This window comes from Daktulosphaira vitifoliae, unplaced genomic scaffold, assembly GCF_025091365.1.
Source record: "Daktulosphaira vitifoliae isolate Bord-2020 unplaced genomic scaffold, ASM2509136v1 Scaffold_5, whole genome shotgun sequence".
NCBI lineage: Eukaryota > Metazoa > Arthropoda > Insecta > Hemiptera > Phylloxeridae > Daktulosphaira > Daktulosphaira vitifoliae.
The window spans coordinates 7,388,801-7,405,988 of record NW_026099576.1 but is presented as its reverse complement, the minus strand read 5'-3'; the positions used below and the strand labels follow the sequence as shown (position 1 = coordinate 7,405,988).

Sequence of the window (17,188 nt, the reverse complement as noted above, 5' to 3'; positions counted from 1 at the left end):
GGTTCAAAATGATTACTTTTAACATATTAAAAATCGATAATAATTTGAAAATAATTAATTATAAAAATTGTATAATATATAATTAAAAGAATTACTAAGCTGGATATAATTAAGGAAATAGGAGTTGATATGTTGGGTTGGGTTGGTTACATTTTTAATTTTATAATGCTATAACTCATTGAAAAGTGTATGAATCAACACAATTTTTTTATGAGAAATAATATTTTTTAATAATCCCTTTTTCATTCGACATACTTTATCTTAATCAGGGTATTAATAAGAAACTAGCAGATAATGTAGCTTTTGTAATTATCCACCAATTTCTTAGAATTAAACACTATCTACTGATTTGCATCGAAGCGTTTCTTATGATAGTGATTTTAATCACTGTCAGATTAAATCTATACTGGACCCAACTATGCAACGTCCCCACTATGCCGCGACCCCACTGTGCTGGGTTTTTTTTTTTTCATTTTTGAAAATGTTCCAAAAACTTGAAAACTTCTAACCAATATAAAATTGAAGCATTCGTTGTGTAATTATACAATATTAAAAAAATAATTGTGCCGAACGATTTTTCTACTATGTGCAATTGGCTGACAAAGCAAAAAAAAAAAAAAATAACGTTATTATCATTAAGGCAATTAATTTAAAAATTATTTAATATTTGAGTGTAATTTAAATTCATAGAAATTGTAAATTATGAAATTTAACAGATTTGCGTCGCAGCGTTTTATAGAACTAGTAACACTGTTTGAGGACTTGAACATAGAATTTCAGTAATAGCGAGTTATTATAATTTGTAACTCGATAAACATTCGTTTTAAAAATCATACATTTATAAACATTTATGCTTATGTTTTTCAGCTTATGAAAATATGTAAAAATGTTTTTGGAGAAAAACTATTTGCACTTATTATGAAATTGACATTTTATGGCCATTTTGTAGCTGGTGAAGATCAGTACCGTATAGTTCCAACATTAAAAAGATTAAGATCATTCGGTGTCAAACCAATTTTAGACTACTCAGTAGAAGAAGACCTAAGTCAAGAAGAAGCAGAAAAAAGAGAAGTTGAGTAAGTGTAAATAAATAGTTAATTTATCCTCACATTAAATTATTATTATTATTTTAATAGTTTAATGCTATTAATTCTAAATTAAGTTAAGTTAATTTTTAAATAACATTTCATTGACTATTCACTGATAATATTCAATTAAAATTTATCCTGCTAATACGTGAATTATCTATTATTTTTTTTAAATTTTGAATCATATAAAACCATTTCTGGATTCTCTAGAGAATTTATTTCTTAATTATGAATACTCTGAAATAGTAGATTTGTCCATTACCAGGAAAAGTAGATAAGTTTTTTATATGAAAAATTAAAATAATACTATAATGGAGAATACCGTATGATCATTAGACACGAAAAAAAATTAATTTGATTTTTTGGATGCCCTTATAAGTTTTTAGAAACTAATGTTAACATAAAAACAGTTTTCTTATTATAAAAAATGTCGTTTTACTTATAGCTTACAAACAAAAAAATTAATCATATATTTCAATAACTGACGTTATAATTGTCTATATACAAATCATTAATCTGCCTGAATATACTAATAATGTAGCTTATTATTATTGTTTTATTTTTAAATGTGCACGAAATCATTTGTTTTCTTATTTCATGACTGATTTTTTGATATTCGTTATTTTTAGGTCAAGTTTATCAGAGGTTCAAAAACTGGAGAAAAAAACTGCTCAAAGTGAAGGTTAATATGTTATTTATAATATAAATAATATAGAATTAAATTATAAATTTCCATTTTCACTCTTGTATTAATAATATTTTTCATTTAACAAATCAATAAATGACATAATGAATAAGATGGTAAAATTTATAATATTCATTTCTAAATTAAATAAACATTGCAGTCTAAGAATTGTTTATGACTACCATATATTAAATCATATAAATCATATTCGATTGAAAAGAGTGCTCACGTTTACTTCAGATTACTTTATCAATCATCAAATACAGTTCTGGTTCATAATGAGTTTGTCAACATTATTATTTTTAAATGGCAACATTTTAAAAATTTTAAATTAGATTGGAGGTTAGACGCTCTTTATGTTATTTTTATTACTAGACATTTAATCGCTTATACTAGAACAGTACGTACCTCAACATTTACAAAATTAGATTTTTATCAATAATGATAAAAATTTATCTGAAAAGTTGTTATTTACAAATTTTTTTGTAAGTTCTATTGATAATTATCAAAATTAAATCACCTCTTACACTAAGACGTGTATAATTCAAATTGATTTTTTAACGTCCTGAAAACCTAGAAAAAATGAGATACGCACTATTCAGTTTAAACGAAGATTTCTCGCCCGCATTCTTCCTGACTAGGTATAAAAATGTTAAGTTATTAAAAAAGATTTAAATATTGTAAAGAGACTTCCGTATAAAAATCATTGTTCATTATCGCAAAAATGTCATCCACATACCTAATCTAAATTTGTAGAAATATAAGTATTTTTTAGATTTGTTTCAATGCTACACATGAAAACTTTTGCTAAAAAGAGTGATTACGAATTTCCCATTGCCGTTTTCTGAAATTGCTCTTAAAATTTAAAAACATTATAACTCATACATAACTTTGTTGAATTTATTAAATTATTTATTTTAATCTGTTCCACTAGCCAGTCTTTAAGAAAACCAATTGTTATATTTATGGGAATAACCAGAATAAGAGAACTACATCAAAATTAATAAACCAATCATTATTTTGAATAGACCAGATACATTTTAAACTAAATCAATATTATTTCTAACTAAAAGCTATCAAATTTTTGATTAGATCAAAAAACCCTTACTAAGTTTTTAGTCAAATTGTATGTTAGGTCATTTTTATATTCCATTTTGCGTATTTTTTGTAGCTTTTCGAGTTTAAACGTTTCCATTTAATATATTATAATATATTTTTAGTTTGAAATAAAACTACTAGTGATCAACATTTATCATTTAAAAGTATTATATTAGTTTAAATTATGTTTCAGAACAAAAAGTCGGAGGATCACTTCCTCAATATCACGTTGACAAAAATTTTGCCGACAGACGATACAAAGTTCAAAGTGCTCGTACTTACTTTTATTTGAATGAAGCTACTTGCGAACGTAATGTAGAAGTATTTCAAGATTGTTTACACGCTGTGGCTGGTAAGAGTCTATTACATATATCAAAAATAAGTTAAAAAAACTACAATACCAAAATATATTATTTTTAAATAAAATTTCTTGGTCCATATTTAGAAGAGTTAATTAAAAAATTTGAAACACTTGTGCGCATTCAAAATATTTTTATGTAAAAATAATTATTATTGTGGAGTATGGTAATTTCATATATGCGAATCCGAATAACGACCTAATTCAGATCTATAGGATATAATATAAATCACTTATTTGTAGTATCACTTCTCAACTACAGTTGAATTAAAATATTTGGTAACGAAATCAATTTTGAACTCTAACGTTTAAATTACGCCAGAAACGACCCTAAAATCTCAATGTCTATATCATATGACCAAAAATATCAACTTTTTTTTAAAGTCATTTACACTAATTCTAATATATTTTTTATACAATTTCTAAAAAAAAAAATGTTTTTCACTTGTGTTCTAGTTTTTGCATATTTTCATCGTGTTAACTTGATATAATTTTTATCAATAATCTTAAAATACTTGAAAACTTAAAAAATGTTACATATAATTGTTAAATAATAATCAAAAAATTATTCAACTAATATTTGAATGAATCAATACATTGATTTTATAAGTCGTACAAACAGCGGTATTTATGTATTATATTAAGTGTAATAGACGTAAGTTGTTATAAATACGTATTAAGTAACATTAGCGTAGATTGCATGGGGTCTGTGGGGGTTTCAATCAGAAACATTTGTAGCCCCCACAAATAAATAGAATTTTCGAGTAGAGAGGTAGAAAAAGCAATGTGATAGAGAAAATTCCACTTAATCATTATCCAAAATTAACTCCCACAGACAAATTTCTAAAGCTATGCTCATAATAAATAAACTACTTAACTAACTGTCAGCGTTTAAAATTTTAGTTGTCTTACATACATTACGTATAAAACATAGAACCATAACATTGTTAAATTTGGCCAAGTTTTATTTTCTTTAAACGCACAGGTTTAATAATAGAATTCGAAAAGACTAACCAACTGTCCATCACGTCATAATAAATATCATTGTAAATGAAAGTATAAATAATTTAAAATACATAAAAACGTATTATATATTTTTTTCATTTTCTTATTTATTACTTAGATATAGATTAATCCATAAAAAAAATTTATTTTATGTTCAATATTTAAAAAATTTATACAGGATGATTACTTATTCTGAAAAATTTAATTAATCAAAAAAAATGTATGAATTATTATTTTTTTTGTTTTTTTTAGTTCAATATATCTCTTGAATTAATAATCATAAAGTATTTTTTATATTCATGTCTTATTATACTTTATAAAAGTGTCAACTTTAATTTCTCAAATGGCTACATGCATAATAAACTAGCATATTTAAGTTATTAATAATTTTAAGTAATGATTAGAAGAGTTAAATTAAACTAATTGCACGTAATCTAAACAATGTAATACTCTTTTTCCTATTAGATATAAACATGTAAATAATTTCCGAAATACTGGTTTACAAGTTGTTTGTCGTTTTCTTAACTACATCATTATCTATTAAATATGCAAGTTAATTATGCGTGTTACCATTTGAGAAATTAAGTTGACACTCTTATAAAGTATACTGTGATCAAAATACACGATAATCTAAAGGGACGTTTTACAAAAACATCCATAGCTTAAAAATAGCTATCTTATGAAAAAGTGTAAATGAACAATATTATTCAATATAAAATAATAACTACGATGAGATACTTCAAAAATCAATTACAAAAAAAAAAAAAAAAGAGTATCGTATTTGCTTTTTATTCTGAACAAAAGTTTGAAAAAACTCTTCGTTTTAGAATTATTTTAAGTTTTAGAAAATATTTGTATACTGCATATGTAATTTGATCTCAGGAGTTACGCAAATATCTTTTACTATGTATCAATGTTTCATAAATGCATGGTGTCTATATAGGAAGATCAAAATTTGGCAAGACAATCATTTTCTCAGAAACTATTAACATTTTTAATTTTTGTTAAGAAAATTTAGCTGTAAAAACTAATAATACATAGTTAAATACTTTTTCATTCCGTAAGGGATAAAAATCCTTAAATTTAATTTTTTTAAATGGAAACTCTCATTGTTAATTTTCGTAACATGATAGAAAAAAGTTGCAAATCATTTTGTTCGTATATATTTTTTATCCAGTCAACCGTTAACGTTTTAAGATTGTTAGACGATTTGGATTTCAAGTAAAAATTTATTATTGATTTAGTTTTATAATATCAGTAGAAGCAATAATCCGTTTCGATAACCCATAAATTACTTATTATGGCATTTATCAAGAAAACTTTTGTTATCTTAACATTCTATTCTGCTATCTTAGGTATCATATCTTAATCAATAAAAATGTGTTTTTAATGTGATAGCATAGAAAAATGAATACCATTAAAATAAAATCACTTAACTTAGACATTTCATAACAGATGAAATTATTTATAATTTTTTCTTTTAAATCCCACGACTGGTGTACTTGTCAAGTACACCATTTGTGAGAACCCGGTTTAATATCATTAAATTAAAACTAGGGGTTCAAATTAAATTTCAGGTGTTTTAACCCTGAAGGGATAAAAAAAAAATGTTGTTTACTATAATCTTATTGTAGAGTATTTTTAACCAAATAATTTTTCTTTTTACAAAACTTCAAAATTTTCAATAGTTTTCGAGAAAATAAATGTATCAGATTTTGATCGCCTTGTATATAGATGCCTAGAATAAAAAAATTGCCTAACTACTAGCTCGTTTATAGAAACACGTGTTTTCTCTTATCAATAACCGAAAAATTCTCTATTTTAAACAAACATTCTTAGAGCATGGTTGATTTTTGCACTTCCTTTGTTATTGTTAAAAAAACTATTGATTAGTTAATTTATCGATTTTTTTTTTTTTACATAAATGTAAAGAAAATATGACTGATGATTTATTTAGTAAATATTAAATAGTAATTAACGATGAATATAATATTTTAATATTTTTATTAGGGGCCACTTATGGTACAGGAATCACAGCAATTAAACTAACAGCTCTCGGACGTCCTCAACTTTTGGTAAACATTCTTTATTTTTAAAATAAAACAAAAAATTTACTCACGTAATTACATATAAATCTAAGAAAATAGTTTTTAAAAAATGTTCCGCATATATATATATATTATATAATCATTGTATTATAGTTGTTAAAATAGATTTAAATTAATTAATAATTAGACACCGTGATGTAAATTATATAATACAATTATACGTATTATTATGTATAATACGTATTTTAAAAAACAATAAAAGACAAGTGGTATTTTATAAAAAAAAAAACAATTATATATTATAATGAGAAAAAATTACAATTTGTACAAAAATATTGAAAAGCGTAAACACCTTAATTAACAAACAAAATCATTAAACATATTATTTAGTACATTATTTTTGTATAATTTTTGTAATTATAATTTTGTGAGTTATTAATCAATGAAGTATATAAATATATATTGTGCTTATAACTTCTATTTTACTGTATAAATAATCGCTAATTTTCGAAATTTTTTCAATTTTTTTTACTAAAAACTGCCGTAACTTTTTCAAAAATGAACATATTAATATAATTTTTTTTATAGATGCTTGATGTCTTTACCTATCATTTGGTATATTTTTTTTATAAATTTAACCCTTTACCTGCCCATAGAGGGGGATTTAAAATGACAACTTTTTCACAAAAAAATTAACTTTTGAAAGTGTTCCGGAAGGTCTGACACTTTTTTATGTATCTTATATTAAAGATTTGTATGTATGTAATACATACATACAATACATACTTTATTATTGAAAAAAGAAATTTGACATCTGGACTTGTCTTCATGGTGAAAATGGCTACCGAATGCTATTTTTGTGTGAATATTCTTGATTTTATTTTTTACATTTTTAACTTTATAATGCTATAACTTATTGAAAGTGAATGGATCAACACAATTTTTTTATGAGAAATAATATTTTTTAATAATCCCTTTTTCATTCAGGATATTAATAAGAAAATAGCAGATCATGTAGTTTTTGGAATAATCCACCAATTAAAATTAAACACTATCTAAAGATTTGCATCGAAGCGTTTTTTTTTTTTTGATAGTGATTTTAATCACTGAGATATTATTATACTTAATCCAACTATTCCACGTCACCACTGTGCCGCGATCCACCTGTGCTGGATTTTTTATTCGGTTTGTGATAAATAAATACAAATTTTATATTTACTAAAAAAAATTCATTTACATGCACCAATGGAGGATTTGATGCAGGGTTTAAGGAAATATGCTTCGTGATACTTATTTTTGATACATTTGTACGTCAATTCCTAAAAAAAAATTATAAATTTTCTTTTTTTGTTCTATTTTTAATCGAAATTTTTATTATCTTTATATGGCCGTTTAACATTTTTATTTTACGTATTATTGTCGAGCCGAGTGGAAAGAGTCGCCACGTCAACGCTAGTTTGACCTACCACGTTATATGCATAAAAAAACTCTTTCGCGCTGATTATCCAAAAATTAAGTTTTTAATTTTGTTTATTAATGATATATATTTATTTATTATTCACATATATTATACATTTTTATGTTTAGTTAATAAAAATCTTACTTATGATAAAACATTAAAAATATTCATTTAATTTTTATCACTAAGTTTTATTCAATAGACAAAATATCGAATGATTTTCATTCGTTAAATTAATACCATTATTTAAGAATACACCTCGATTGATTAATTAATTTATCAAACATTATATAATTTATCATTGTTTTAAGAATATGCCTCCAAGATTTCTTAAAAATGAAGAATCATAGTCAAAAAACTCTAAAAAAATCCATATTTTAGACCTTTTTTTGCCCATTAATTCATTTTGATAATTAATATTGCTGTCAATAAAAGGGACATGATCCCTGTCTACATCAATTATATAGGTTCTTATAATAATTTATTATTATTATTATTATTATTATTGTGTTAAGTTTCAGCAAGGTTATCATCTCACATTATATCATATCAAAAATAATGTTTAAATATAATTTATGAAATGGTTTTTATGTATTGAATTGTTTATTTTTTTTAGCTACAATTATCAGAAGTGATTATGAGAGCTCGTTCATTAGCGAGTGAGTTAATGGGTGGCAAAGGAAATGTTATCGGTCAAGATTTAACTCTTGAAGAATTAGAAAAACGTCTATTTGAAGCTGGCATTAAAGATACAAAAAAGTTTTTGGAAAAAGTTACCAAAGACAGTCAAGGGTATAATGAATTTGGATGTTAATTTTTTAATTTTTATTTAAATAAATTATTTTTTTAGTGTTATACATCTGTTTCCATGGAGTGGTTTACTAGATGAAAATTCTGAACTCAGTGATTCTTTTCGTGTACCATGTTTGAAAGAAGGTCGAATGGTCAGACTATTATCTCAACTATCCAAGAAAGAAGAAGAAATGTTCCGAAACATGGTTCACCGGCTCAACACATTAGTTCAAGTATATCTATAAATGTCTCACTATTACTCAATTTTTATAACTGAGTATAATTATTACTATATGACTTATTTTAGACTGCTAGAGATTTAGATGTTCGTCTCATGGTGGATGCTGAGCAAACATACTTTCAACCTGCTATTTCAAGATTGACTCTTGAACTAATGCAAAAATATAATACTGAAAAAGCTATAGTATTTAATACATACCAATGTTACCTAAAAGAAACACTCAATGAAGTTAAGACTGATCTTAATCAAGCTGAAAGACAAAAGTTTTACTTTGGTGCAAAACTTGTACGAGGTGCCTATATTGATCAAGTAATAATTTTTATTTAATCAATTTAAACTAATTCTTTTATTAAATATTTTCTTTTTATTAATTCAATGAAATGGAAAAAAAAATTTAATTTTAGGAAAGAGCAAGAGCTGCTGCATTAGGTTATGCTGATCCTACTAATCCTTCATATGAAGCAACTACTCAGATGTATCATAATACTTTAACTGAATGTTTGACACGTATAAAAGATCTTAAAGACAAAGGTAAAAGTCCAAATAAAATTGGTATAATGGTTGCTTCTCATAATGAAGATACAGTTCGTTTTGCAATTTCCAAGTAAGTGCTTAATTTTATTATTTATTCCTCAATAAAATTAAAATTAAGTGAAGTATACTTCAGGTGTCTCTTACATTAATTAGAAGAGAACGTGTAAAAACAAGATTGGATAGGGTTAGATTAGCGTTTTTGTGTTTTATATATGTAAATTTTACAGAGACACAGAATAGTGTCTAATATATTCATACAATATGAAATTCAAGTAACCAAAATTGGCATATCAAAAGTTATAATATGGATTGGAATTATCAATACAATAAAACAAAACACAGTACTTGTTATTTATAAAACACCTAAATATATATTTTTTTATAAACATGTTTATTTTAATTATTTTTTCTCTAATTAGAATGAAAGAAATCGGAATCTCTCCTGAAGACAAAGTGATATGTTTTGGACAGTTACTTGGAATGTGTGATTTTATCACTTTTCCTCTTGGTATGTTTTAATTACTATATCGTTTGTTAGAAAATATTTTTTATTAAATTATTTTTAAATAAAAACGTAGGTCAAGCTGGATATTCAGCTTATAAGTACATACCCTATGGACCAGTGAATGAAGTGCTTCCATATCTATCTCGTCGAGCTATGGAGAACAAAGGTGTCTTGAAAAAACTAGCAAAAGAAAAAAAATTATTGAGACAAGAACTTTTTAGGCGAATAATGCGTGGACAATTCTTTTACAAACCTAATGGCAATTTCACACCAGTTTAAAATTCTCTGAAAATTTTCACTTTCTCTAGAATAAATGTGAATCTTACTAATTTTATAGTAATGACAAATTATGCTATGTTCTCGTTTCTTTAAGAAAAAGTATTGAACCAGTATGTGTTTTTATGTGTATATATAAAAGCATTTACTTTAATTAATTTGCTATTTCTGAATCTCGTTTTACTTAAAATATATAGAATGTACTTAAATTTTATCTAAAAGACAATAGTTCCTACACTATTTGTTTCCTTTGAAAAGTATTATTATTGGTTGACAGTTCACTATGCTTTAAATTTATTCCGCCCTTTTTTTATTAGAAGACATTTTGTTAAAGAAATTAATTGTTTAAGTTAAAAATAATAAATGTAATAAGTAAACCATTAATACAATTATTAGAAAATTCATAATTGTATACTTTGAAAGATATGTGAAATAAAATAGTTTACCTAAATTATATATATATATATATGCTACTATTATTCTGTTCTGATATTATACCAAAAAAGGCTTAGTATTGCCTGTTAAAGTGATAACGTGTATTGTTAAATTTTAATGTTTGTAAAATTTTGTTGTCATTCTTTAGATGTAATATTATTATTATTAATAAAATTATTAATAACTCTTTTGACAAAAATTTAAAAGCTTAATTTTTTTTTAATGACCATGATGGTATCACAGCCTCCAAACTAAAATTTGTTTTAAAATATTTAGCTTGAATATATCAAAATTACAACATATAATAAGAAAATTTATGTCCTTAGAATTATAGTTTTCTTCACTTTTTATTTTTAAACACACCAATATTACCACCAGATAGTTCAATAGCTTGTATTATATTTACTGATTCACCAAGAGGAATTCCATAAGCTTTTGATAATCCATAAGGATTAGAAGGAGTAATACAGTCATTTGTCGCATCTTTCCTCAGTGCAGTATCTACTTCTACAGAACTAAAAAATGCTACAGATTGAGGTAAATCAGTCATGCCTAACTTTTTCACACAAAATGCTCTGACTAATAAATTTGTTATATGCAGAGCAAGAGCAGTTTGGTAACGATATTCACTAGGAACTAGATATCGAATTTCATCAATAATATATCTACTTTCTGTGGGTTAATATTTCATCCTTGTTGTATTGAAAAAATTTTTAATTTATTCTTTTTAAAGACAGAGCAATAAAAACTTTTTTAATTTACTCTCATTGCAAAATTTTGCATTTTCATGTAATAACTTTTCTGTTTATAAAAATATTGAAAAAATTAACGTACAAAAACGTTAATATCATACAAAATAACAACTAAGGTGTTCATGTTTATTTTCTATAAGTTGAGTCTATATATATTTCAAATTAACACACTCATATGGACATGTTTTTAACCCATTATTGAAAATTGCATAACAAAATAAGAATGTTTACAGAGGGCATGGTGTCTAGATTCCCTCTGGACATAAAATCATAGAAACAGAGGTAGTGGAGTAATAAACCTTCCCACTACATTATATTCTAAAACCTATCTAGACCCCCTAAACAAAGTGTCTAAATACGCTATTGTAATGAATATCGCTTTTCTGCAAAAATAGTAAATAAACTTGACACATTTAATTTTTTTACAATGCATCAGCAAGAATAAAATAGTAATTTTTTAAGAAGGTTTTATTAATTAAGCTCTAATATATCATATCAAATATTGTAATTTTTACCAGTGAATCTTTGAAAAAAATTGATTTTTTTATTTTATACATAAAAAAGTTTTTTTTAGTTGTTATTCTGATCACAGTGATATATTAACGAATAATCTACCCTTTCCTATTTCCGCTCTTATGAAATGGTGTCAGCAACATAAATTATTCCTTATGGAAAAAAAAATAAGTTTTATGTTTATATTATGTCAGATAAGGTAATTTTACTAATAGGTTGTTTTTACTTTGCCTTTTTTTTTTGGTATTTATACTAAACTGAACTCTTCTATACATATTGTGTATCAAATAAAAATTTTTTTGACTTAGTATACCGATTAGTCATAGAGCATAAGTTACTTGAAATTTTTTTTTATTTAATCGTAAATTACACATTAAACAGATTTTAATTTGGAACAACTTAAATAATGCGAGTATTCCATTATGCAATAAACTAGAAATCCGGCCATATTTAGCTTTAATACCGAATAACTCTTAGGAAACAAAATATCGGTAGTTATTAATTTTTCATCTAAAAATACATTGTATTAGCTTTTACTTTATGTAGTTTTAAAGAAAACTGGTTTTTTGATACATTATCAAAAATTGAAGAAAAAAAATTGATAAGATTTTTGAAAAAAGTATGTCGTTGGCAATACAAATGTTTTAAGTATTATCAATAAAAATATTGCAATAATCGGTCAAATTTTCAAAACTTTATTTAAATTTAAAGTAAAAAATAAATAATATCAACATTGATTTATGGAAAAATTCTTTGATGATTTATACAAACGACATAAATTATAAATTCCAAAATTTTTATAAGTAGGCATATGCTTGTTGTACCTAATAATTAATCAATTATTAAAACATAATTAAATTTCTACTTATTAAAGACAACTATTATCATCAATAATACTAAGAGTATTCAACAAAACAAAATCTAAATATTTTTGTGCTCTATTCATTGTTATAGGTGAAAAATTATAATTTTTCCCCCCAAGTCGTTTTTACTGAACATGAGAAAATTGACTAGCACTTACTTTATTTTAATTAAAAATAATTAACTAAATATCTATTATAATTATTTTGAACATTTTATTTCAGAATACTTAAAATTATTATAAATAAATAATTACTTAAATTTGTAAATATCTTTTATACTACACTTAATACATAAATCACAAAATATTTAATAGAATAGTCTTTGTTTAGCACATAGAGAAGAATTAGCCCTTATTTATTTATGATGAATAATCTGTGTCTTCAGATGGATCATCATGATCAGTGTCAGTGTCAGTACTACTCAAGTCGCTAATGGTAGTTACAATAGGTCGGTTAGTATTGGGAGTTATTTCATCATCATCATTTTTCTTCCCCCATCCTTTTTGTTTAAATATTTTAACATCTTCTTTAGTTAATACTCGTACTATTTCTCCTCGTACTTTATCACCCTCAGAAATTGGTTCTATTACAACATAATCATCACGTTTAACCCAAACATTTCGTCTAAATTTAGCTGGCATTGAAACTAAAAATATTTCATTGTCATCTATTGAACAAACTTCATGAAGATTATTTCCACGTCCAGCAATTATCCTTACTAAACGTTGATCACCAGTAGGACCTGCCCAATTAGAATTGAGCATTTCTTTTTGAACATGCTTACGTTTAGTAGCTTTAGACATTCTGTAAAAAAATATTATTTAATAGAGGTATAATAATAATAATAATAGCAAAAAAAGAAAAAAATTTAATTATAAAAATAGTCAACTACAATTTATGTCTTTAGAATTATAGTTTTCTTCGCTTTTTATTTTTAAACACACCAATATTACCACCAGATAGTTCAATAGCTTGTATTATATTTACTGATTCACCAAGAGGAATTCCATAAGCTTTTGATAATCCATAAGGATTAGAAGGAGTAATACAGTCATTTGTCGCATCTTTCCTCAGTGCAGTATCTACTTCTACAGAACTAAAAAATGCTACAGATTGAGGTAAATCAGTCATGCCTAACTTTTTCACACAAAATGCTCTGACTAATAAATTTGTTATGTGCAGAGCAAGAGCAGTTTGGTAACGATATTCACTAGGAACTAGATATCGAATTTCATCATGAAAACTTAAACAGAATCTCACATTAGGATGGACTAACCATCGCATACAGACTAGCATTAAATGAAGGAAATCGACAGCACCACTTTGTACAACCCAGTTAATTCTGGTTGGAATAAATTTTTCCACATTACTCCCTTGAACTTCTAAAGCTCGACTAAGTCTAGAATCTAAGAATGGAGTTTTTGGTTCCTTACAACAAGCTATTTGTTCTAAGCTATTGAACATGGCTGATTCAGAACCTCCTTTCCAAACAGGTTTTTGAAATAGTTCTTCACCACTGAGATTATAAATTTTACAAATATCTTCAGCTCCACATCTAGAGTATTCTCTTTTACTTAGTTCAGGTAAAACTGAATCATGTAATTTAAAAACTCTATTTCCTTTAGTAATATTAAACATAGCTATAGCTTTTTGTTTTGCTTGAGTAGTAGTTAAGTCTGGATTAAACTGTTTTAACAAACGTTCAGCAAAAGGCTTGCCTGCACCATATATTCGAGCATAATTTAATACTTTAGCATTATCTCTTGTAATACCTATTGTCTTAGCTGTAACACTATGCATATCAGTTCCATCACTTTTTTTACCACTAAGTGTCATCCATCCAAAGGCAGTAGCACCATGTTCTTTTCCATAATAAGAATCACCTATTATGGACGCAATCCACAGTTCTTGGGAATCTACATCAGCTCCCACCAAATGATAACCAGGAGGTGCTTGAATCATACTGCGCAATTCAGAGCCCACTCTTTCATCAATGGCATTAGCTGCTGTCATCCAGGTTTTTTCAACAGCTCTTCTGGTTAATGTACCACATACTACAACTTGTGGTATAATTGCACCTCGACCTTCAGACTTATCTGTCCAAACAACCATTTGTCCTTCAACACGTTCCTTGTTATTTCTCCAATAAGACAACATACGTGATATTTCAATTATTCGCTCTGCTTTACTATCTCTTCCAGATAACCCACTTTGAGAAAATTTATTTAAAAAATCTCTCGCAAGAGGATTACCTACATTCAAGTGATTACCGTCTTTATGAGGAAGTTTTATAAGGCCACAATAAATTCCAAAATTATTCTTACATATAATCTGTGGTTTATTTTTTTTGAATTTCTTCTTGAAATTACATTCATATTTGACTAAGTTTTTTTGAACGTCTTCATGGATTTCAGAGGGACTAATTTTTATATCACAACTGCACGATACATTATTTTGAACACAATGAAATTGTAGTACAGTAAGAGGCACAAGTTCAGCATTAGGAATTTTAATATCAGTTTCGTAAGGGACAAGTTGTCCCCAACCATGGTTTCTTACATAATGTAATGGAATAGATTTCCACATAAGGGAGAGTAACTTAGGAACTATATGCATACCTGAACTTATTAAATTAGGACCAGGTACCCAGTTAGGATCTTTAGGTGGTGCACATAATTTTCTATACCATTCTGGATATCCAGCTAGATGTGGAGTTTTTACTGGCATACGTTCATTTGTTTTCATAAGATTTTTAAATTTATTTTCTAAATATAAAAATCTTTCTTCATAAATATCTTCGGCTATAATTGGTTTATTTTCAACAGTAATTTCAGCCTTTTTTTTCTTTTCTTTTTTTAATTTAAATTCTTTTGAAGTCCAGTCTTGATCCCAAAGCCATACATCTTTTTTAAAATTATCATTGTACATTAATTGACAAGCTTGATTTGCTTGCTGCGATAGTAAAAATTTGGATTCTATATTTAAATCTTCATATATTTCATTTGAAGTATCTAAATATCTTTTCCAGTTTGAATTAACAGGTAAATAGGATGTACCTAATTCTAATATACCAGCTAAAGTTACTGGATGGGGAAATCTTTCACAAAATAATGGCCATAATTTATATAATACTTGAGAAGTAGCTTTTACGTCATTTGCACAATAAGTCATTAAATTTTGAAAATTATTAATAATATCTTTTAAAGAGCCTTTAACAAATATATCACGATCACTTTTAGATAACTCAGATTTACAATACAGTTTATATACTTCATTCAAACTATTTAATGAACTATATTGCTGCCAAGATTCATCTTCAATAATATTTTTGGATTTTAACAATGCTTTTTGATAACTAGTAATACCACTTACTGCAACATGTAATGACATAGTATCAATAAATCTAAGACCAGTACGACTTAACCAATACTGTTCCATTATTCTTGCTCTATCAAAAGCCACATGATGCCCTATACATAATTTGGGTAAGTTTGTCCACTCAGTTGTTTTTTCTTTAGAATGAGCTGCTGACTCTAAAGAGATTAAATCTTTACAAGAATAACCCAAATTTCGACCTATTCTGGTATTACAATTGATTAAATCTTTACTTACCCAACTGTACCAAGCATCTGATGTTACAGCAGTAGCCATTGTAGGCAAATCGCCTTCTGTACAACATACTTCAACATCAAAAATCATTACTTTTTCTTTAGGATGATCACAAGGTTCTATTACACCATTAAAATATCGAGTCCATCCTTCTTTAAATTCCCATTTTTTAGGAATTTCAGGAATAGAACTTTTTAAAAATTCCTTCATTAAAATAGTATAAGGTTCACTTTGAATTCTACCAATTTCATAAAAATGTTCAACAATATTCCCTTCCAATGGAGGTAACTGGAGTTCAATATCTGAGATTGGGTGTAATGTTGATGGAAGTCCAAATTTTGATAAATCGTGTAGAGCTGTCCGCAAAACATTATCATCTATATTATGAGATTCATTAAAAAGTTGATCATATAAATTACTAGACAACATTTGAATATTTAATTCATTTTTACGAAATTCAGACTTTTCTTTTGGTACCAAACGAGGAGCTTTATTATTATTATTGATCACAACTCTTGGTTCATAGCATTTTTCAACAACTAATCCAGCTTCATTAGAAGGCATGGCTGATTTGGAAATGGTACAATACTTGAGATGACTGCAACGCAAATAATATGCGTAACTTACTTTGGAACATCTCCAATACATCCCAAAAACACTAATTTAAACGATCAAAACACGTGTGTTTAAAATTTCTACAAACCTTTTGCTATATTTGTTAAGAATAACAAATTATTAACTTACCTTTTTTTATTTTGTAACTTTTGATATTATTAACAATAAATTAATATCACGAAAAGAAAATTGAATTCCTAATAATACTCATAATAATAGACATTTTAACGATATAACTCCACAATTTGTTCATACAGTAAAAAAAAAAAACAAGGCAATGTTTTCTTTTGTCAAGATACAATCATAAAAGAT

The 17,188-nt window shown here is 26.0% G+C and overlaps 3 protein-coding genes across 6 annotated transcripts in view; 1 reads left to right on the top strand and 2 right to left on the bottom strand.

Moving 5' to 3' along the window:
- LOC126908510 (proline dehydrogenase 1, mitochondrial-like) overlaps nucleotides 1-10,580 on the top strand; it is a 14,820-nt gene extending 4,240 nt beyond the window's left edge. Inside the window, exons 2-12 of one of the 4 annotated variants that reach the window (XR_007704778.1) lie at nucleotides 868-1,076; nucleotides 1,718-1,770; nucleotides 3,065-3,223; nucleotides 6,245-6,309; nucleotides 8,358-8,533; nucleotides 8,592-8,766; nucleotides 8,841-9,083; nucleotides 9,179-9,378; nucleotides 9,536-9,649; nucleotides 9,728-9,816; nucleotides 9,887-9,905. Coding sequence is in view for 3 of the 4 variants with exons in the window: in XM_050690648.1 (XP_050546605.1) it covers nucleotides 868-1,076; nucleotides 1,718-1,770; nucleotides 3,065-3,223; nucleotides 6,245-6,309; nucleotides 8,358-8,533; nucleotides 8,592-8,766; nucleotides 8,841-9,083; nucleotides 9,179-9,378; nucleotides 9,728-9,816; nucleotides 9,887-10,092 (1,575 nt within the window). In the remaining variant the exon portion in view is untranslated. Of the gene's footprint in view, nucleotides 1-867; nucleotides 1,077-1,717; nucleotides 1,771-3,064; nucleotides 3,224-6,090; nucleotides 6,191-6,244; nucleotides 6,310-8,357; nucleotides 8,534-8,591; nucleotides 8,767-8,840; nucleotides 9,084-9,178; nucleotides 9,379-9,441; nucleotides 9,650-9,727; nucleotides 9,817-9,886 lie in introns of those variants that run through there. The other 3 variants (XM_050690648.1, XM_050690650.1, XM_050690651.1) reach the window with 3 other exon arrangements.
- Nucleotides 10,581-13,011: 2,431 nt separating this feature from the next.
- On the bottom strand, nucleotides 13,012-13,455 carry LOC126907219 (probable RNA-binding protein EIF1AD). The gene has a single exon (XM_050688333.1). The coding sequence runs from the start codon at nucleotides 13,453-13,455 to the stop codon at nucleotides 13,012-13,014; it is 444 nt and encodes a 147-aa protein (XP_050544290.1).
- A 7-nt stretch (nucleotides 13,456-13,462) lies between these two features.
- LOC126908512 (DNA polymerase subunit gamma-1, mitochondrial) lies at nucleotides 13,463-17,172 on the bottom strand. The gene is made up of 2 exons (XM_050690661.1): nucleotides 17,006-17,172; nucleotides 13,463-16,919 (listed from the first exon to the last, which is right to left on the bottom strand). The coding sequence occupies exon 2, from the start codon at nucleotides 16,907-16,909 to the stop codon at nucleotides 13,562-13,564; it is 3,348 nt and encodes a 1,115-aa protein (XP_050546618.1). The 5' UTR covers nucleotides 16,910-16,919; nucleotides 17,006-17,172; the 3' UTR covers nucleotides 13,463-13,561.
- Nucleotides 17,173-17,188: the final 16 nt, after the last annotated feature.